Source organism: Ranitomeya imitator, chromosome 4 (assembly GCF_032444005.1).
Source record: "Ranitomeya imitator isolate aRanImi1 chromosome 4, aRanImi1.pri, whole genome shotgun sequence".
Taxonomy (NCBI): Eukaryota; Metazoa; Chordata; class Amphibia; order Anura; family Dendrobatidae; genus Ranitomeya; species Ranitomeya imitator.
In genome coordinates this window covers 73,744,304-73,766,858 of record NC_091285.1, presented here as the reverse complement: position 1 = coordinate 73,766,858, position 22,555 = coordinate 73,744,304, and the positions used below count along the sequence as shown (strand labels likewise).

Sequence of the window (22,555 nt, the reverse complement as noted above, 5' to 3'; positions counted from 1 at the left end):
CAAACACTGTAGAAAATGGACGGCTTCATAGCATGACTGTAATTCTCCTTTCGTAAGCCACAGGTCAGCCACAGGTCAGTTGAAGTATTTAGTTTGGTCAGCAATTATTTAAGCCATTTTTCCTTACAGAATTTCTTTAAAATCAACTGTTGGTGACATTTCAGGGCTGAATTTAAGAAACACCACTTCAAAGTATGCTTCATAGCTGACGTTGATGTATTGCTATGAATAGCGAATGTTTGCTCTTCTGCATGTTGGCAGTAAATAGCTTCTCTGCTGAAAATATATTTTCTATTCTTAGATGCATGATATTAATGTATGTAAAGTAAATTCAAATGGATTTAAATGTCATGATTTTGCTTTATGTCATAAAACAAGCAAATCAATGTGTGAATACACCCTAACAGTGGATTGCGAGACTGGTAAATTCTTTTAATCCTCCGACTAACCAAAATGGTTTTGTGCTGCTTTGGCTTCGGAGAGTATGGACTTGTAGCTGTAATATACGGCCCTTACATTCAGCTGACACATGTGAATAGAAATTTGGCAACTGCAATCTTGGTAATCAAGATTTTAATAGTGAGACTTTGCTGCAAAGCAAAGTGAAAAAGTTTGTGTTTGGGGGAATATTGTGCCATTTTTAGTTTGTTCCTTGGGCATAAATTTCCCAATTTTAGCCACGGAATTGTTGACAAGTATGGATCCATCAGTAGTGCAAGTTTTTTTGGACTTCTGACTACTTCTAAAAAGTCTAAAGAAAGCGAATGCTAGTTTATAGGTACTTTGCACTGTTATTTCATATATGCTACATGTTAAAAGGGTTTTCCACTACTTGGACAATCACTATTTTCTCCCCTTATAAAATAACGACATGTACAGTTAGGGCCAGAAATATTTGGACAGTGACACAAGTTTTGTTATTTTAGCTGTTTACAAAAACATGTTCAGAAATACAATTATATATATAATATGGGCTGAAAGTGCACACTCCCAGCTGCAATATGATAGTTTCCACATCCAAATCGGAGAAAGGGTTTAGGAATCATAGCTCTGTAATGCATAGCGTCCTCTTTTTCAAGGGACCAAAAGTAATTGGACAATGGACTCTAAGGGCTGCAATTAACTATGAAGGCGTCTCCCTCGTTAACCTGTAATCAATGAAGTAGTTAAAAGGTCAGGGGTGGATTCCAGGTGTGTGGTTTTGCATTTGGAAGCTGTTGCTGTGAGCAGACAACATGCGGTCAAAGGAACTCTCAATTGAGGTGAAGCAGAACATCCTGAGGCTGAAAAAGAAGAAAAAATCCATCAGAGAGATAGCAGACATGCTTGGAGTAGCAAAATCAACAGTTGGTTACATTCTGAGAAAAAAGGAATTGACTGGTGAGCTTGGGAACTCAAAAAGGCCTGGGCGTCCACGGATGACAACAGTGGTGGATGATCGCCGCATACTTAATTTGGTGAAGAAGAACCCGTTCACAACATCAACTGAAGTCCAGAACACTCTCAGTGAAGTAGGTGTATCTGTCTCTAAATCAACAGTAAAGAGAAGACTCCATGACAGTAAATACAAAGGGTTCACATCTAGATGCAAACCATTCATCAATACCAAAAATAGACAGGCCAGAGTTAAATTTGCAGAAAAACACCTCAAGAAGCCAGCTCAGTTCTGGAAAAGTATTCTATGGACAGATGAGACAAAGATCAACCTGTACCAGAATGATGGGAAGAAAAAAGTTTGGAGAAGAAAGGGAACGGCACATGATCCAAGGCACACCACATCCTCTGTAAAACATGGTGGAGGCAACGTGATGGCATGGGCATGCATGGCTTTCAATGGCACTGGGTCACTTGTGTTTATTGATGACATAAGAGCAGACAAGAGTAGCCGGATGAATTCTGAAGTGTACCGGGATATACTTTCAGCCCAGATTCAGCCAAATGCTGCAAAGTTGATTGGACGGCGCTTCATAGTACAGATGGACAATGACCCCAAGCATACAGCCAAAGCTACCCAGGAGTTCATGAGTGCCAAAAAGTGGAACATTCTGCAATGGCCAAGTCAATCTCCAGATCTAAACCCAATTGAGTATGCATTTCACTTGCTCAAATCCAGACTTAAGACGGAAAGACCCACAAACAAGCAAGACCTGAAGGCTGCGGCTGTAAAGGCCTGGCAAAGCATTAAGAAGGAGGAAACCCAGCGTTTGGTGATGTCCATGGGTTCCAGACTTAAGGCAGTGATTGCCTCCAAAGGATTTGCAACAAAATATTGAAAATAAAAATATTTTGTTTGGGTTATGTTTATTTGTCCAATTACTTTTGACCTCCTAAAATGTGGAGTGTTTGTAAAGAAATGTGTACAATTCCTACATTTTCTATCAGATATTTTTGTTCAACCCTTCAAATTAAACGTTACAATCTGCACTTGAATTCTGTTGTAGAGGTTTCATTTCAAATCCAATGTGGTGGCATGCAGAGCCCAACTCGCGAAAATTGTGTCACTATCCAAATATTTCTGGCCCTAACTGTATACTCACCTTTGGTTCCAGCATCGTTCCAACGGTGTCGGTGCTGGCTCTCCCAGGACTTGTGTGACATAACAATCCCTGTGACCAATCAGTGGTCACTTCACTGTCCCGTCCTTCAGATGTAACTGACATCCAGAGAAAGTGACAGCAATAGCTGTTCTCTCACTTCCTCTGAATGTCTGATTTGTCCGAAGGAGGGGACGGTGAACCTGCCGCTGACTGGCCACAGGGACGTTGTTAATCCCCAGAAAGCCAGTGCAGACACCACTGGAATGGCGCCGGCACCTGAGGTGACTATAGGTATTACTATGTTAAGGGGTAGGAAGTGGTTGTTCAAGTAGTAGATAACCAATTTCATTATTATAGTTTGGAAAAGATTTTGATTAATTTACACTTTATTACTTTGTTTTTTTCAGGACTTTGGGGAAGACAATTCACTGTACATCACCAAGGTAACAACAATTCATATGGGCAATTACACATGCCATGCTTATGGCTACGATGATCTCTACCAGACCCACATCCTTCAGGTGAATGGTTAGTAAATGGCACGTACGACAATTCACAAATACCACTGTTAAGATATTGCAAATGTTAGATGAAAGTTAGAACTGATCAAAATATATTCTTTTAGCCAATTATATGTACAATGTAAAATTACCATTTGTGTCAAAGGTAAATACATTATATTTGGAAAAAGATAGGGATACCTACATACAATGCCTACTGAAGTTTCTATTCAAAATACATAGACATTAATGTGAAAATTGTGCCCCATGGCAGCTAAAACTGCTTCACTCCTTTAGGAATATTTTCTGCAAGATTTTGAAGGTGTCTGTGGAAATTTTGGCCTATTCATCAAGAAATGCATTTGTGAGGTCAGACATTAGTTTTGGGAAAATGACATTATTATTATTATTTGTTTATATAGCACCATTGATTCCATGGTGCTGTACAAGAGAAGAGGTTACATACAAGTTACAGATATCACTTACAGTAAGCAAACTAACAATTACAGACTGATACAGAGGGGCGAGGACCCTGCCCTTGCGGGCTTACATTCTACAGGATTATGGGGAAGGAGACAGTAGGTTGAGGGTTGCCGGAGCTCCGGAGTTGGTGAGGCGGTAGCTTCGATAGTGATGAGGCGGCAGCGGTGTCAGTGCAGGCTGTAGGCTTTCCTGAAGAGATGAGTTTTCATGGTTTACAATCTCATTTTCAGTATGTTTTAAAGGGTTTGATGGGCTTAAGGCCATGGCTCTATGCTGAACAGTCAAGTTTTGGCCAAACTCACCCAATCGCGACTTTATGGCTCTTGCTTTGTGCACTGAGGCACAGTCATGCTGGAGCTGAAAAGGGACTTTCCTCAAACTGCTGCCACAAAGTTGGAGGCTACAATTATCCAAAATGTCTTGGTTTGCTGAAACATTAACATTCCCCTTTAGTCAAACTGAGGGGCCTACATAAACACTTAAAAAAGCCTATAACATAGTCCCTCCTCCGCCAAACTTTATAGTTGGCACAACTCAGTCAGGCAAGTAACATTGTTCTGGCATTCCTCAATTCCAGACTCTTCCATCAACCTGATTGGTAGAATAGTAAAAAACATCAACCACAGGAAATGTTTCAACTGCTCAAAAGTCTAGAGACGGCAGGCTTTACACCACTCCATATAGCACTTGGCATTGTGCTTGGTAGTGTAAGGCTTGCATACAGCTACTTTGAGCTCCTGAATCCTGAATTTAATGATGTATAAGTGTGTCACATTATTTTTGTCCACATAATGTCCATCTATAATGTCTACATGAATATATCAAGATAATATGCTAAGACCCAACTTTTAAAGGACCCAACAACTATGCTGTGGTTTTCTATTTATATTGGTAATATGTAAAATGTGATTCTTGCAACATGATTTCTAAACATTTGTTCCCTGCAAACAACACAACAAAAGAAAAATAGATTTGAGCAAATTTAGATGCAAGTGATGTTTGTAGAAATTGGGAATCAGATATTAACAAATATTCAGGTTCCGTCACATTCTTCCTATGATTATAATGTTATATATACAGTAGGTGTTGACTCATTTTCAAGAGCAGGAAACCATATGAAATTGAATTTTTAATCATATTATTGCCTGAAACATAATCTGAGAGGAAAGCAATATGTCATAAACGACACAGATGTGAGTTTATAAGCGTCACAGTAATAAAACCAGGTAGCCTTGTCATGATAATCATTGAACTTTAAGATGGTATTTACATAAAAACGTCCATCATAAATCATATACGCAAGTCTCTTACAGATAATGAAGTCATTTCTAAATGAGAAAGCGGCTTATTTAATGAATGACTATAAACACATCAGCATGGATTTATGTCCTGGAAGCCTAGCCTTTATCACATGTCTGCTGTGATGATAAGGCAATCCCCTTCTAGCAATGCCCTTTTCATACATGAGAAATAATGAATTTAAAAGGCTATTGTGCTTTTTTACTGTAAATATCATGAAAGTTAGAAATCCCAATTATAGAAAGGAATAAAATAGCAATGAAATATATTTTTGAACGGAACAGGAAAGCATATTGCAGACAGGAAGGGTATGAGCAAATTGCTGTATTATAGAAAAGAAAAAGTTTAATAAGATGATTCACTGCACTGGTTTTAGCTTCTGCTTACAGTGGAGGTGATAAGTAGTATAAATCCCCTTATTGATCAGTAAAATATATGAAAATGCCTTGGCGTCCTATTATTTGTGGTTCTTTTACCACTGGCTGCGCCAGCTAATAAGTACGGATAAAGTCATAGCTAGCGCACCTCTTCCTCTATGATTGCTACTTTCTCCCACACACATCACAACCAGTTGCGCCAGCCAATAACCGCAGATAAAGTCATAGCTAGGGCACCTTTACCTCTAGTGATAGCTACTTACTCCTACACACATCACCACCAGCTGCGCCAGCCAATAACTGCAGATAAAGTCATAGCTAGGGCACCTCTACCTCTAGTAATAGCTATTTACACCTACACACATCACCACCGGCTGCACCAGCTAATAACTGCAGATAAAGTCTTAGCTAGCGCACTTCAACCTCTAGTGATAGCTATTTACTCCTACACACATCACAACCAGTTGGGCCAGAAAATAACTGCAGCTAAAGTCATAGGATACACACTTCTACCTCTAGTGATAGCTACTTACTCCTACACACAACACCACAGGCTGCACCAGCTAAAAACTGCAGATAAAGTCATAGCTAGTGCTGAGAATTCCGAAACCGCAAGTATCGGGTATCGGCCGATATTTGCGGTATCGGAATTCCGATACCAAGTTCCGATACTTTCAGTGTATCAGATACCGGAATCGGAAGTTTCCATAATTCAAACAACTAGAATTCAGCCATTGAGGAATGATTAGAAGTGTGGGCACATCCTGTTCTGCATGGTAGGCATGTAACTACTAGCATGGCTGTGATTGGCTGCTGAAATGATGTCATGATGCACTATAAAAGTCGCTGCTGCCATTTTGGGTTCACTCTGCTGTGAATTCAGTTAGGGACAGGACGCTGTGTTCTGACTGAGGACCAGTTTAGAGATAGCGATTTGCTTCATTGTGCTTTACCCAGGCTAATTTAACAACCGCTGTGTGAGAACCTTGTTTTTGCCTGCAGCACTGTTCACAGGTGTCTGCAAGGTGTCTGTGTGAGAGCAGCTCACTCTGTAGTCTGTTCTACCGCCACAGCCTGTTGTAGTCAGCTCAGGGTGCGTCACTGCTTCATACCATTCCTTTGTCTGTTTCTCAATTAGTGCAGCCTGCTGCACATTTGTTCAAATTTATCCTATTAGTGGCTTTCCATTCATATCCTGCTAGATTGTGGAACAACACTATACTGCATAGGAGTACATAGAGGAGCTTTTTTTGGCCTTGCAGTGCATTCATGGCTGTCTGCACGGTCTGTGTGTGAGTGCAGCTCACCCTATAGTCTATTCTGCAAAAAAAAACAAAATTAATACAGTTCACCAAACACACCACTTTACAGTTGTGTAGGCCACATTAGCTCATATAAAAGTCTAGTCCACACTTTTGAAAATTATTGTTTCTTATACCTGTTAGGAGCTGTTCAGGAATAAGCACACTAAGCCCTTAGTACTTTTCTTCCTATCTTTATCAGTCTACCAAGATGAAGAAGGCAGGGAGTAAGGCACGTGGGCGTGGGCATGGAGCAAGGAGAGTACGTGGGGATTCTGTGCCTGCTGCGGGCACCCGTGACTCATCATCACCCAGTTCCAGCAGGGAACAGTCCTTCATGCGCAGATTTGTAGAAGATCGCCGTACCCCGCTGCTGCGGGAAGAACAAATTGATGCCATTGTCGGATGGATGGCAGCTAACGCATCGACTTCAATTAGTGTCACATCCTCTCAGGCACAGAGCACTGGAGAGCACCCATCTGTCTCTTCACCACCTGCCAAATTGCCCAGGCAGTCAGAGAGCCCAGGACAGGAGCCACCTCTACTTCTGTTCTCTGAATCTCTTGGCTTGGAAAGAGGGGGCCAGCAAAGCAGCATTGGAGAAATGGAAGAAGAGGCAGTATGCAGTGATGTCCAACAGCTTTGTCTCTGTGATTCTCAAGAGGCGGGTGTGCCAGTGCCTCCAGTCAGCACACCTCAGTATGCATCTGATGATGAGACTCAGGTGCCACTTTCAGGTGCGTACTGTGCTGCCGAGACTACACAGGATAGGGTTGAGCGAAACGGGTCGAACATTTTCAAAAGTCGCCGACTTTTGACAAAGTCGGGTTTCATGAAACCCGATCCGACCCCTGTGCGGGGTCGGCCATGCGGTACGCGACTTTCGCGCCAAAGTCGCGTTTCAATGACGCGAAAAGCGCCATTTCTCAGCCAATGAAGGTAAACGCAGAGTGTGGGCAGCGTGATGACATAGGTCCTGGTCCCCACCATCTTAGAGAAGGGCATTGCAGTGATTGGCTTGCTGTCCGCGGCGTCACAGGGGCTATAAAGGGGCGTTCCCGCCGACCGCCATGTTACTGCTGCTGATCTGAGCTTAGGGAGAGGTTGCTGCCGCTTCGTCAGAAGCAGGGATAGCGTTAGGCAGGGTCCATTAACCACCAAACCGCTTGTGCTGTAGCGATTTGCACTGTCCAACACCACCTTCGGTGTGCAGGGATAGTGGAAGCTACATTTTTTTTTTTTTTTCTCAGCGCTGTAGCTCATTGGGCTGCCCTAGAAGGCTCCCTGATAGCTGCATTGCTGTGTGTACGCCGCTGTGCAAACCAACTGCTTTTTTCAAAGCACAAATCCTCTTGTTCCTTCCTTTCTGCACAGCTATCTTGTTTGTTTGTCCACACTTTTTATTTAATTTGTGCATCAGTCCACTCCTTATTGCTGCCTGCCATACCTGGCTGAGATTACTGCAGGGAGATAGTAATTGAAGGACAGTTCCATTTTTTTTTTTTTTTTTTTTTTTTGTGGGAGATTAAGATTGGTATTTCTGCTAGAGTGCCATCCCTGTCTGTGTCATCTCTCACTCAGTGGGCCATAGAAAGCCTATTTATCTTTTTGCTTGATTTGGGTTCTAAAATCTACCTGAAAAAATCACTACATCAATCAGTGGGAGAAAAATATTGGCCTCAGGGCTTGTGTGCCACTCCTTACTCCTGTGTGTGCCATCTCTCACTCAGTGGGCCATAGAAAGCCTATTTATATTTTTGCTTGATTTGGGTTCCAAAATCTACCTGAAAAAATCACAACATCAATCAGTGGGAGAAAAATATTGGCCTCAGGGCTTGTGTGCCACTCCTGACTCCTGTGTGTGCCATCTCTCACTCAGTGGGCCATAGAAAGCCTATTAATTTTTTTGCTTGATTTGGGTTCTAAATTCTACCTGAAAAAATCAATAAATCAATCAGTGGGAGATTAACATTGGCCTTTGGGCTTGTGTGCCAGTCCTAAGCGTGCCATCTCTCTCTCTCAGATAGTGGGCCATAGAAAGCCTATTTATTATTTTTTTTATTGGGTTTATAAATTTTCCCTGGAAAAAAAAAAAAAAGTGGGAGATTAATATTGGCCTCTGGGCTTGTGTGCCAGTCCTGAGCGTGCCATCTCTCTCACAAATAGTGGGCCATAGAAAGCCTATTTATTTTTTGGTTGATTTGGGTTCTAAATTCTACCTGAAAAAATCAATAAATCAATCAGTGGGAGATTAATATTGGCCTTTGGGCTTGTGTGCCAGTCCTAAGCGTGCCATCTCTCTCTCTCAGATAGTGGGCCATAGAAAGCCTATTTATTATTTTTTTTATTGGGTTTATAAATTTTCCCTGGAAAAAAAAAAAAAAAGTGGGAGATTAATATTGGCCTCTGGGCTTGTGTGCCAGTCCTGAGCGTGCCATCTCTCTCACAAATAGTGGGCCATAGAAAGCCTATTTATTTTTTTGGTTGATTTGGGTTCTAAATTCTACCTGAAAAAATCAATAAATCAATCAGTGGGAGATAAATATTGGCCTCTGGGCTTGTGTGCCACTCCTGACTCCTGTGTGCGTCCTCTCTCACTCAGTGGGCCCTAGAAAGCCTATTTTTTGTTTTATTTGTTTTCTAAATTCTCCCTGAAAAAATCATTTTATTTTATTTGGTTTCTAAATTCTTCCTGAAAAAATCATTTTTTTTTAATTTATTTTTTTCTAAAGTCTCCCTGAAAAAAAAAAAAATCAAATCAGTGGGAGATTAATATTGCCCTTTCTTCTTGTGTGCCAGTCTTGACTCCTGGGTGTGCCATCTCTCTCTCTCCAATTGTGGGCCATAGAAAGCCTATTAATTTTTTTTACTTGATTTGGGTTCCAAAATCTACCTGAAAAAATCACTAAATCAATCAGTGGGAGAACAATATTGGCCTCTGGGCTTGTGTGCCACTCCTGACTCCTGTGTGCGTCCTCTCTCACTCAGTGGGCCATAGAAAGCCTATTTTTTTTTAATTTGTTTTCTAAATTCTCCCTGAAACAATCATTTCATTTTATTTGGTTTATAAATTCTTCCTTAAAAAATCATTTTTTTTTATTATTTTTTTTTTCTAAAGTCTCCCTTTTAAAAAAAAACAAACAAATCAGTGGGAGATTAATAATTACATTTGCGCTTCAGTGACAGTCCTGCGTGTGTGGCATCTCTCTCATTTGTTGCCACCAACAACAGAGTGTGTAACATTGTGCCTAATTTTCGTTGTGGTCTCACCCACCTGTAAAGGGGTAGCTAAATCATACTGAAGTTATAGCTCACCGTGTAAGTTGTGTGACAGCAACAAATACCGTTAGTTTGGTAACGTTTTTAAAACAATGAGGAAGTCTGGTGGAAGAGGTCGTGGCCGGGGGCGTTCATTGTCAGCTGGTAATGAGGGTAGTGGTAGTGGTGGAGCATCAGGTGGTCGTGGGAAAAAAAATATTGCACCTAAGTCTGGAGCTGTGGAGCCAGGTTCGTCGTCTGGCTACACAAGGCCTCGAACGCTCCCTTTTCTGGGAGTAGGAAAACCGCTTTTAAAGCCGGAGCAGCAAGAGCAAGTTTTGGCTTATCTTGCTGACTCAGCGTCTAGCTCTTTTGCCTCCTCTCGTGAAACTGGTAAATGTCAAAGCAGCGCGTCGTTAGTGGATGTTCACGGTCAGGGACAAGTCGCTTCCTTGTCCTCTTCAGCAAAAACAACAACAGAGAAGAATGCAGCAGGCGACACAACGGGTTACTCCATGGAGCTCTTTACACATACCGTCCCTGGCTTAGAAAGTGAAGCAGTTAACAGTCCATGCCCATTACAAGTTGAATCTGACATGGAGTGCACTGATGCACAGCCACAGCCAGACTACTATGCTGGTCCTTTGACTCAGACCACAACATTGCCCTCGCAGGGTAATGATCAAGAATCAGACCCTGATGAGACTATGTTGCCCCATCACGAACGCTATACCACCGACCGACACAGTGACACAGACGAAGTTGCACACGAGCTACAAGAAGAGGTAATAGATGACCCAGTTCTTGACCCCGATTGGCAGCCATTGGGGGAACAGGGTGCAGGCGGCAGCAGTTCTGAAGCGGAGGAGGAGGGGCCGCAGCAGGCATCAACATCGAAACAGGTTCCATCTGCCGGGCCCGTATCTTGCCCAAAACGCGTGGCAAAGTCAAAACCTGTTGGAGGACAGCGTGGCCATCCGGTTAAAGCTCAGTCTGCAATGCCTGAAAAGGTATCCGATGCTAGAAAGAGTGCAGTCTGGCATTTTTTTAAACAACATCCAATTGATCAGCGCAAAGTCATCTGTTAAAAATGTTCAACTACCTTAAGCAGAGGGCAGAATCTGAAAAGTCTCAATACAAGTTGCATGCATAGACATTTAACCACCATGCATTTGCAAGCTTGGACTAACTACCAAACGTCCCTTAAGGTTGTAGCACCCTCGGCCAATGAAGCTAGTCATCAACGCAACATCCCTTCCGGCAGTGTAGGGCCACCATTTTCTGCACCACCTGCAGTATCTGTGCAGGTTTCTTTGCCAGGCCAAAGCAGTCAGGGTCAGGGAATCACCAGTTTCGTAGTAGGAAACACTGCATCTAGGGCACCGGCGGCAACAATACCATCTCCCACCGTCTCTCAGTCTGCCATGTCCACCGGCACCCCCGCTAGTTCCACGATCTCCAGCTCTCCAGTCCAGCTCACCCTACATGAGACTATGGTTAGAAAAAGGAAGTACTTAGCCTCGCATCCGCGTACACAGGGTTTGAACGCCCACATAGCTAGACTAATCTCGTTAGAGATGATGCCCTACCGGTTAGTTGAAAGCGAAGCTTTCAAAGCCCTGATGGACTACGCTGTACCACGCTACGAGCTACCCAGTCGACACTTTTTTTCCAGAAAAGCCATCCCAGCCCTCCACCAGCATGTTAAAGAGCGCATCGTCCATGCACTCAGGCAATCTGTGAGCACAAAGGTGCACCTGACAACAGATGCATGGACCAGTAGGCATGGCCAGGGACGTTACGTGTCCATCACGGCACACTGGGTAAATGTGGTGGATGCAGGGTCCACAGGGGACAGCAAGTTTGGGACAGTTCTGCCTAGCCCACGGTCTAGGAAACAGTTGGCTGTAGCCGTTCGCACCCCCTCCTCCTCCTCCTCGTCCTCCTGCAGAAGCGAGACCTCATCCACAGACCGCAGTCGCACAACCACTCCATCCGCAGCTGCCACTGTTGCACACCAGGTCTCCCATTATGGGGCAGCTACTGGCAAACGTCAGCAGGCTGTATTGGCTATGAAGTGTTTGGGCGACAACAGACACACCGCTGAAGTTCTGTCCGAGTTCTTGCAGAAAGAAACGCAGTCGTGGCTGGGCACTGTACATCTTGAGGCAGGCAAGGTAGTGAGTGATAACGGAAGGAATTTCATGGCTGCCATCTCCCTTTCCCAACTGAAACAGATTCCTTGCCTGGCTCACACCTTAAACCTGGTGGTGCAGTGCTTCCTGAAAAGTTATCCGGGGTTATCCGACCTGCTCCTCAAAGTGCGTGGACTTTGCTCACATATCCGCCGTTCGCCCGTACACTCCAGCCGTATGCAGACCTATCAGCGTTCTTTGAACCTTCCCCAGCATCGCCTAATCATAGACGTTGCAACAAGGTGGAACTCAACACTGCACATGCTTCAGAGACTGTGTGAACAGAGGCGGGCTGTTATGTTTTTGTGGGAGGATACACATACACGGGCAGGCAGTAGGATGGCAGACATGGAGTTGTCAGGTGTGCAGTGGTCGAAGATTCAAGACATGTGTCAAGTCCTTCAGTGTTTTGAGGAATGCACACGGCTGGTTAGTGCAGACAACGCCATAATAAGCATGAGCATCCCCCTAATGCGTCTGCTGATGCAAAGTTTGACGCACATAAAGGATCAGGCGTCTGCAGCTGAGGAAGAGGAAAGCCTTGATGACAGTCAGCCATTGCCTGGCCAGGGCAGTGTACAGGACGAGGTAGCGGGTGAACAGGAGGAGGAGGATGAGGAGGATGATGGGGATGATTATATTTTTAATGAGGAAGCTTTTCTGGGGCCAGTGGAAATTGTTGGCGCGGCAAGGCCGGGTTCTGATTTTTGGAGGGACACAAGTGACGTGGATTTGCCTGAAACTGCCCCTCAACCAAGCACAACCACAGATTTGAGAACTGGAACTTTGGGCCACATGGCGGATTATGCCTTACGTATCCTCAAAAGGGACACACGCATAACAAAAATGATGAACGATGACGATTACTGGTTGGCCTGCCTCCTTGATCCTCGCTATAAAGGCAAATTGCAAAATATAATGCCACATGAGAACTTGGAACTAATATTAGCAACCAAACAATCAACTCTTATTGACCGTTTGCTTCTGGCATTCCCTGCACACAGCGCCCGTGATCGTTCTAACACGAGCTGCAGGGGCCAGCAGACCAGAGGTGTTAGAGGGGCAGAAATCAGAAGTGGCGTTGGCCAGAGGGGTTTTCTGACCAGGTTGTGGAGTGATTTTGCTATGACCGCAGACAGGACAGGTACTGCAGCATCAATTCAAAGTGACAGGAGACAACATTTGTCCAGTATGGTTACTAACTATTTTTCATCCCTTATCGACGTTCTCCCTCAACCGTCATTCCCATTTGATTACTGGGCATCAAAATTAGACACCTGGCCAGAATTGGCAGAATATGCATTGCAGGAGCTTGCTTGCCCGGCAGCTAGTGTCCTATCAGAAAGAGTATTCAGTGCTGCAGGTTCAATACTAACAGAAAAAAGGACTCGTCTGGCTACCCAAAATGTAGATGATCTAACCTTCATTAAAATGAACCACAACTGGATTTCGAAATCTTTTGCCCCACCTTGCCCGGCTGACACCTAGCTTTCCTATGTAAAGGTCTTGCCTGTGGACTATTCTGAACGACTTTTCCAATCTCGTAATTTGCAGCACCTGATTGTCCAGCATCCGACATGTTAACACCTCCCTAAATGGCCAAAGTCCCCACACGGGGCCGTGGTATCGCCACTTGGCGCCAGCACCCGTGAGAGTACTGTTTGTCTGAAGAGGTGGGTGTGCCCGCTTTTGGTCGACGGCACTGCCACTAGGTCCCTCATAGTACAATAAAGTGTCTGGCGGTGGTGGTGCGCACCCAACGTCAGACACACCGTTGTAATATGAGGGGCCCTGGGCCTGTACCGCCGGCCACAAGACAGTCCCCCCCCAGGTCAAACAGTGCTCTACCACTTGCAAAATTTTCTCTCACAGCTCCACCAATGTTTAGTCTATGCGCTGACATCCTTCAATGCCTGGCACTGTCAATACCATTGTATTGACATTTTTCTTATGTTAGGCCTTCGAAGCCTGTCTGCGGTCACTCCTTCCACTAGGCCTCCACTGACCTGTCTACTGCTGCCCGTGTTCCCCTGGAACCAATTTTAAATTGCCTACAGCCAGCCCAATTTATTATGTTAGGGCTTCGAAGCCTGTCTGCGGTCCCTCCTTCCACTAGGCCTCCACTGACCTGTCTACTGCCGCCCGTGTTCCGCTGGAACCAATTTTAAATTGCCTACAGTCAGCCCAATTTATTATGTTAGGGCTTCGAAGCCTGTCTGCGGTCCCTCCTTCCACTAGGCCTCCACTGACCTGTCTACTGCTGCCCGTGTTCCCCTGGAACCAATTTTAAATTGCCTACAGCCAGCCCAATTTATTATGTTAGGGCTTCGAAGCCTGTCTGCGGTCCCTCCTTCCACTAGGCCTCCACTGACCTGTCTACTGCCGCCCGTGTTCCCCTGGAACCAATTTTAAATTGCCTACAGCCAGCCCAATTTATTATGTTAGGGCTTCAAAGCTTGTCTGCAGTCCCTCCTTCCACTAGGCCTCCACTGACCTGTCTACTGCTGCGCGTGTTCCCCTGGAACCAATTTTAAATTGCCTACAGCCAGCCCAATTTATTATGTTAGGGCTTCGAAGCCTGTCTGCGGTCCCTCCTTCCACTAGGCCTCCACTGACCTGTCTACTGCTGCCCGTGTTCCCCTGGAACCAATTTTAAATTGCCTACAGCCAGCCCAATTTATTATGTTAGGGCTTCTAAGCCTGTCTGCGGTCCCTCCTTCCACTAGGCCTCCACTGACCTGTCTACTGCTGCCCGTGTTCCCCTGGAACCAATTTTAAATTGCCTACAGCCAGCCCAATTTATTATGTTAGGGCTTCGAAGCCTGTCTGCGGTCCCTCCTTCCACTAGGCCTCCACTGACCTGTCTACTGCTGCCCGTGTTCCCCTGGAACCAATTTTAAATTGCCTACAGCCAGCCCAATTTATTATGTTAGGGCTTCGAAGCCTGTCTGCGGTCCCTCCTTCCACTAGGCCTCCACTGACCTGTCTACTGCCGCCCGTGTTCCCCTGGAACCAATTTTAAATTGCCTACAGCCAACCCAATTTATTATGTTAGGGCTTCGAAGCCTGTCTGCGGTCCCTCCTTCCACTAGGCCTCCACTGACCTGTCTACTGCTGCCCGTGTTCCCCTGGAACCAATTTTAAATTGCCTACAGCCAGCCCAATTTGTTATGTTAGGGCTTTGAAGCCTGTCTGCGGTCCCTCCTTCCACTAGGCCTCCACTGACCTGTCTACTGCTGCCCGTGTTCCCCTGGAACCAATTTTAAATTGCCTACAGCCAGCCCAATTTATTATGTTAGGGCTTCGAAGCCTGTCTGCGGTCCTTCCTTCCACTAGGCCTCCACTGACCTGTCTACTGCTGCCCGTGTTCCCCTGGAACCAATTTTAAATTGCCTACAGCCAGCCCAATTTATTATGTTAGGGCTTCGAAGCCTGTCTGCGGTCCCTCCTTCCACTAGGCCTCCACTGACCTGTCTACTGCCGCCCGTGTTCCCCTGGAACCAATTTTAAATTGCCTACAGCCAACCCAATTTATTATGTTAGGGCTTCGAAGCCTGTCTGCGGTCCCTCCTTCCACTAGGCCTCCACTGACCTGTCTACTGCTGCCCGTGTTCCCCTGGAACCAATTTTAAATTGCCTACAGCCAGCCCAATTTATTATGTTAGGGCTTCGAAGCCTGTCTGCGGTCCCTCCTTCCACTAGGCCTCCACTGACCTGTCTACTGCTGCCCGTGTTCCCCTGGAACCAATTTTAAATTGCCTACAGCCAGCCCAATTTATTATGTTAGGGCTTCGAAGCCTGTCTGCGGTCCCTCCTTCCACTAGGCCTCCACTGACCTGTCTACTGCTGCCCGTGTTCCCCTGGAACCAATTTTAAATTGCCTACAGCCAGCCCAATATATTATGTTAGGGCTTCGAAGCCTGTCTGCGGTCCCTCCTTCCACTAGGCCTCCACTGACCTGTCTACTGCTGCCCGTGTTCCCCTGGAACCAATTTTAAATTGCCTACAGCCAGCCCAATTTATTATGTTAGGGCTTCGAAGCCTGTCTGCGGTCCCTCCTTCCACTAGGCCTCCACTGACCTGTCTACTGCCGCCCGTGTTCCCCTGGAACCAATTTTAAATTGCCTACAGCCAGCCCAATTTATTATGTTAGGGCTTCGAAGCCTGTCTGCGGTCCCTCCTTCCACTAGGCCTCCACTGACCTGTCTACTGCTGCCCGTGTTGCCCTGGAACCAATTTTAAATTGCCTACAGCCAGCCCAATTTATTATGTTAGGGCTTCGAAGCCTGTCTGCGGTCCCTCCTTCCACTAGGCCTCCACTGACCTGTCTACTGCTGCCCGTGTTCCCCTGGAACCAATTTTAAATTGCCTACAGCCAGCCCAATTTATTATGTTAGGGCTTCGAAGCCTGTCTGCGGTCCCTCCTTCCACTAGGCCTCCACTGACCTGTCTACTGCTGCCCGTGTTCCCCTGGAACCAACATCAGAAAATATAAAAATAAGTATTTTGCTTATAAAAAAGAAAATACTGGAGAGATATCAAATGCAGACTTTTTAACATTAAAAACAAACACATACAACAAAAATCTGGTACAGTACTAAAAATGGCCACCAGCTACAATAACTTTCTCCTGCAAGTAGTTAACTGAAAGTTTTTTTCAATTTAAAACACAGATATGGCATCCACCGAGTGTTGTCCTGTCGCGTCTTCTTTATATTATTGCCAAGAAGATGCAAAACAATGAAAATAATAAAATCATTATTTACCAAAAAAATAGAGTAAGTCAAAACCACATTGCAAATAAACATTCATTACAAATAAAGAAGCAGGGCGCGTCCGAGGGTGAGTATATACCTAATAAGAATATAATCACCCTCGGACGCGCCCTGCTTCTTTCCGACAGCCTTCCTTCCTAAGAATCAGCCCTTCCGTGGTGTAGAGAGAGGGTGTGTTACACTCCAAGGTGTTCCCCAGGTTGCCTTTCCTGAGCTTCGATCTTCATGCTCTCGTTTAGTAGTTGTCGGAAAGTAGGCTGCATTAGGCCTACAAATTGGGTATGGGGTGGAGAGAGATGGTGTGTTATACTCCAAGGTGTTCCCCAGGTTTCCTTGCCATTGCTTCGGTCTTCCGACTCTCGTTTAGTAGTTGTAGAAAACTACACTGCATTAGGCCTACAACATGGGTATAGGGTGGAGAGAGATGGTGTGTTCCACTCCAAGGTGTTCTCCAGGTTGCCTTTCCAGAGCTTCGATCTTAATGCTCTCGTTTAGCAGTTGTTGGAAACTACACTGCATTAGGCCTCCAAATTGGCTATGGGGTGGAGAGAGATGGTGTGTTACACTCCAAGGTGTTCTCCAGGTTTCCTCGCCATTGCTTCGATCTTCAGACTCTCGTTTAGTAGTTGTAGAAAACTACACTGCTTTAGGCCTACAAAATGGGTATCGGGTGGAGAGAGATGGTGTGTTACACTCCAAGGTGTTCCCCAGGTTTCCTTGCCATTGCTTCGGTCTTCCGACTCTCGTTTAGTAGTTGTAGAAAACTACACTGCATTAGGCCTACAAAATGGGTATAGGGTGGAGAGAGATGGTGTGTTCCACTCCAAGGTGTTCTCCAGGTTGCCTTTCCAGAGCTTCGATCTTAATGCTCTCGTTTAGTAGTTGTTGGAAACTACACTGCATTAGGCCTCCAAATTGGCTATGGGGTGGAGAGAGATGGTGTGTTACACTCCAAGGTGTTCTCCAGGTTTCCTCGCCATTGCATCGATCTTCAGACTCTCGTTTAGTAGTTGTAGAAAACTACACTGCATTAGGCCTACAAAATGGGTATCGGGTGGAGAGAGATGGTGTGTTACACTCCAAGGTGTTCTCCAGGTTTCCTCGCCATTGCTTCGATCTTCAGACTCTCGTTTAGTAGTTGTAGAAAACTACACTGCATTAGGCCTACAAAATGGGTATCGGGTGGAGAGAGATGGTGTGTTACACTCCAAGGTGTTCTCCAGGTTTCCTCGCCATTGCTTCGATCTTCAGACTCTCGTTTAGTAGTTGTAGAAAACAACACTGCATTAGGCCTACAAAATGGGTATGGGGTGGAGAGAGATGGTGTGTTCCACTCCAAGGTGTTCTCCAGGTTGCCTTTCCTGAGCTTCTATCTTCAGGCTCTCGTTAAATTGTGGTTAAATGGAACAACTGCATTTGGCGTACTAGTTGGTTTGGGGCCTACTAACAGTGTCTGCCGCTCCTTGCTGTTCTCCTGGTTTCCTGTCCTGAAATTCCGTTTTCAGGCGCTCGTTAAGTAGTTGTTAATGTTAGACTGCATTAGGCCTACTAGTTGGGTTGGGGCCTACTATCGGTGTCTGCCACTCCTTGCTGTTCTCCTCCACTGAACAAAGCTGTGCCGCCTGTTTACTACGGTTGCCAATTTTGAACTGCATTTCGACTACTTACTGATTTGGGCCTACTCCCTGTGTCAGCCTCTCATTCCAGTTGTCCTCCACTGCAATGCCCCCTGGTTATTCCTGTGTTACCAATTTTGAACTGCATTTAGCCAACTTTATTCTTTGGGCCTATATCTGTGTTTCCTCCTCATCCTGCCCATTGCCCAGCCAGTGATAGATGAGTCTGCTGGTACATTGACCCATAACGCAACATTCCCCGTGCACGCTACACAACAACATTGTGACCCTGCTGAAAGTCAGGTTGCTCTTCCCGCATACCATACCACCTTACACGGGGACAAAGAGGAAGGTGCAGATGAAAGTGCAGGTTCCTTCATCAGGTGGGGGGAGGAATACTAGTTGGCGACGTCACTGGCACAGGGCCTCTCATAGTACGCAAAAGTGTTGCTGCCGGTGGAAGGCGCCCCCGCCGTGCAAACACACCGCTGTACTTTGAGGGGCCCTGTGCCAGTGCCAATGCCAACGAGTGGGCCCCCCCTGCTTGCTCAGGTTCACAGCACTTGCAAAGTTGAAATACTTACCTCTCCCTGCTCCACTGCCGTGACGTGGTCCAGATTTCCTGGGCCCACTAATTACTTGAACCAGCCCTACCCACCACAACTTTAGCCAAATGACCCCCAATTTCAAATGCCTTCCAATTATTATAAGGTAAATTACGCTTGACAAGCTTCATTAAGAAGAATGGATGGTTTTGACATTACAATGGGCACTCTAGGTGTTTTCCTGGCCCCCACTCACTGCCGACTATGCTGCCCCATTGACTTGCATTGGGTTTCGTGTTTCGGTCGATCCCGACTTTACGTCATAATCGGCCGATTTCACTCGACCCGACTTTTGAGATAGTCGGGTTTTGCGAAACCCGGCTCGACTCTAAAAAGGTCAAGGTCGCTCAACTCTAACACAGGAGAAGTAGAGTTGAGCGACTTTTACTTTTTTAGGATCGAGTCGGGTTTCATGAAACCCGACTTTGTCAAAAGTCGGGTCGGGTGAAATCGGCCGATTATTTTGAAAAGTCGGTGGCCGACCTTAACACGAAACCCAATGCAAGTCAATGTGGAATCAAAGTCGGCAGTGAGTGGAAGGCAGGAAAACACCTACAGTGCCCATTTTAATGCCAAAAACATCAATTCTTATTTCTTAAGTTTGTCAATCTTAATTTACTTTATAATAATAAGTAGGCATTGAAAACAGGGGGTCATTTGGCTAAAGTTGTGGGGGGGTAGGGCTGGCTCACAATTTTCGTGGGCCCAGGAAACGCGGAATACGTCACGGCAGTGGAGCAGGGACAGGTAAGTATTTCAACTTTGAAAGTGCTGTGATCCTGAGCAAGCAGGGGGGCCCCACTAGTTGGCACTGGCACAGGGTCCCTCATAGTACGGCGGTGTGTTTGACAGTTGTTGGCGCCTCCCACTGCCAGAGACACTTTTGCGTACTATGAAGGGCCCTGTGCCAGTGCCAAAGAGTATGCCCCCTACCTGTCCCCGTGTAAGGTGGTATAGTATGCGGGAAGGGGAACCTGACTTTCAGCACGGTCAGATTCTGGCTGTGTAGTGTGCAAGGGGAATGTAGTGGTCTGGGTCAATGTACCAGCAGACTCATCTAGCAGTGGCTGGCCAATGGGCAGGATGAGGAGGAAACACAGATATAGGCCCAAAATAAAAAAGTAGGCTAAATGCAGTTCAAAATTGGTAACAGGACTAAACAGGCGGCATAGCTTTGTTCAGTGGAGGACAATTGTAATGAGTGGCGCAGACACAGTTAGTAGGCCCAAAATAAAAAAGTAGGCTAAATGTAGTTCAAAACTGATAACAGTACTAAACAGGCGACATAGCTTTTTTAAGTGGAGGACAATTGTAACGAGTGGTGCAGACACAGGTAGTAGGCCCAAAATAAAAAGTAGGCTAAATGCAGTTCAAAATTTTTAACAGGACTAAACAGGCTGCATTGCTTTGTTCAGTGGAGGACAATTCTAACGAGTGGCGCAGACACAGTTAGTAGGCCCAAAATAAAAAAGTAGGCTAAATGCAGTTCAAAATTGGTAACAGGACTAAACAGGTGGCATAGCTTTGTTCTGTGGAGGACAATTGTAATGAGTGGCGCAGACACAGGTAGTTGGCCCAAAATACAAAAGTAGGCTAAAAACAGTTCAAAATTGGTAACAGGACTAAACAGGCGGCATAGCTAGGTACTGGGGTGGCTCCCCTGCTGAGTAGCAGACAGTGGTAGTAGGCGCAAAGTATTAACCAGTCTAAATGGAGGCCAGGGCCCCTGTATATTTTAACTATCATCTATCATTTCAACAAATTTGTAATGGCAGTGCCATTGAAGGATTTAACAGCACAGACTACATAGTGGTGGAGCAGCGAGAGGTAAGTATTGCAAGTGGTAGAGCACTGTTCGAGCTGGGGGGAACACTCTCTCATGGGCGGCGGTACTGGCACAGGGCCCCTCATATTACGACGGTGTGTCTGACGTTGGTTGTGCACCACCACCATCAGAGACACTTCATTGTACTATGAGGGACCCTGTGCCAGTGCCATCGCCCAAGAATGAGCCCACCCACCTGTCCAGGCAAACGGCACTCCTGTAATGCATATTCTGCCAATTCAGGCCAGGTGTCTATTTTAGATGCCCAGTAATCAAAGGGGAATGACCTGTGAGGGAGAACATCGATAAGGGAGGAAAAATAGTTCGTAACCATACTGGACAAATGCTGTCTCCTGTCACTTTGAATCAATGCAGCACTACCTGTCGTGTCAGCGGTCATTGCGAAATCACTCCACAACCTGGTCATAAAACCCCTCTGTCCACCGCCACTTCGGATTTGTGCACCTCTAACACCTCTGCCATGTTGCCCCCTACGGCTCGTGTGAGAATCATGACCGCCGCTGTATGCTGGGAATGCCTGAACCAAACGGTCTACAAGAGTTGCTTGTTTGGTAGCCAATATTTGCTCAAGGTTCTCATGTGGCATGATATTTTGTAATTTTCCTTTACATCGTGGATTCAGGAAGCAGGCCAACCAGTAATTGTCATCGGTCATCATTTTGATAATGCGGGGTCCCTTTTTAGGATACGCAAGGCATACTCAGCCATGTGGGCCAATGTTCCAGGTGTCAATTCACTGCTTGTGCTGGGTTGAGGAGCACTTTCTTGCAAATCAACATCACTTGTGTCCCGCAAAAACCCTGTACCTGACCTTGCAACGCCACTAGTTTCTATTGCCCCAAGAGAAGCATCCTCCTCCCAAAAATATTCATCCCCATCATCCTCCTCCTCCTCTTCGTCCGCCACCTGGTCCACGAGAATTCCCTGAGCAGACAATGGCTGACTGTCATCAAAGCTTCCCTCCTCCTCGGCTGCAGACGCCAGCTCCTTAAAGTGCATCAAACTTTGCATCAGCTGATGCATTAGTGGGATGCTCATGCTTATGATGGCGTCATCTGCACTTACCAGCCGTGTGCACTCCTCAAAACACTGCACACCAGACAACTCCATGTCTGCCATCCAACTGCCTGCCTGTGTATGGGTATCCTCCTACAAATTATTCACAGAACGCCTCTGTTCGCACAGCCTCTGAACCATGTGTAGTGTGGAGTTCCACCTTGTTGCAACGTCGATTATTACGTGGTGCTGGGGAAGATTCAGCGATCGCTGATGGTTCAGCATACGGCTGGAGTGTACGATGTGCGAGCAAAGTCTTTGCACCTTCAGGAGCAGGGCTGGTAACTCTAGATAATTTTTGAGGAAGCACTGCACCACCAGGTTCAAGGTGTGAACCAGGCAAGGCATGTGTTTAAGTTTTGAAAGGGCTATGGCAGCCATAAAATTCCTTCCGTTATCACTGACTACCTTGCCTGCCTCAAGATGTACACTGCCCAGCCATGACTGAGTTTGTTGCTGCAAGTACTCGGCCAGTACTTCCGCTGTGTGTCTGTTGTCGCCCAAACACTTCATTTCTAACACAGCCTGCTGACACTTGCCACCAGATGTTCCATAATGGGACACCTCGTGTGCAACACTGGCAGCTGTGGATGGAGTGGTCGTGCGACTGCACTCTGTGGATGAGCTTTAGCTTCTGGAGGAGGAGGAGGAGGAGGGGTTGCGAACGCCTACAGCCAACTGTTTCCTAGACCGTGGGCTAGGCAGAA

The 22,555-nt window shown here is 45.9% G+C and overlaps 1 protein-coding gene across 1 annotated transcript in view; it reads left to right on the top strand.

The window, feature by feature from the left end:
• FSTL4 (follistatin like 4) overlaps positions 1-22,555 on the top strand; it is a 1,706,306-nt gene that overhangs the window by 1,523,441 nt on the left and 160,310 nt on the right. Inside the window, exon 8 of the mRNA XM_069761964.1 lies at positions 2,945-3,065. Within this exon, the coding sequence (XP_069618065.1) occupies positions 2,945-3,065 (121 nt within the window). The remainder of the gene's footprint in view (positions 1-2,944; positions 3,066-22,555) is intronic.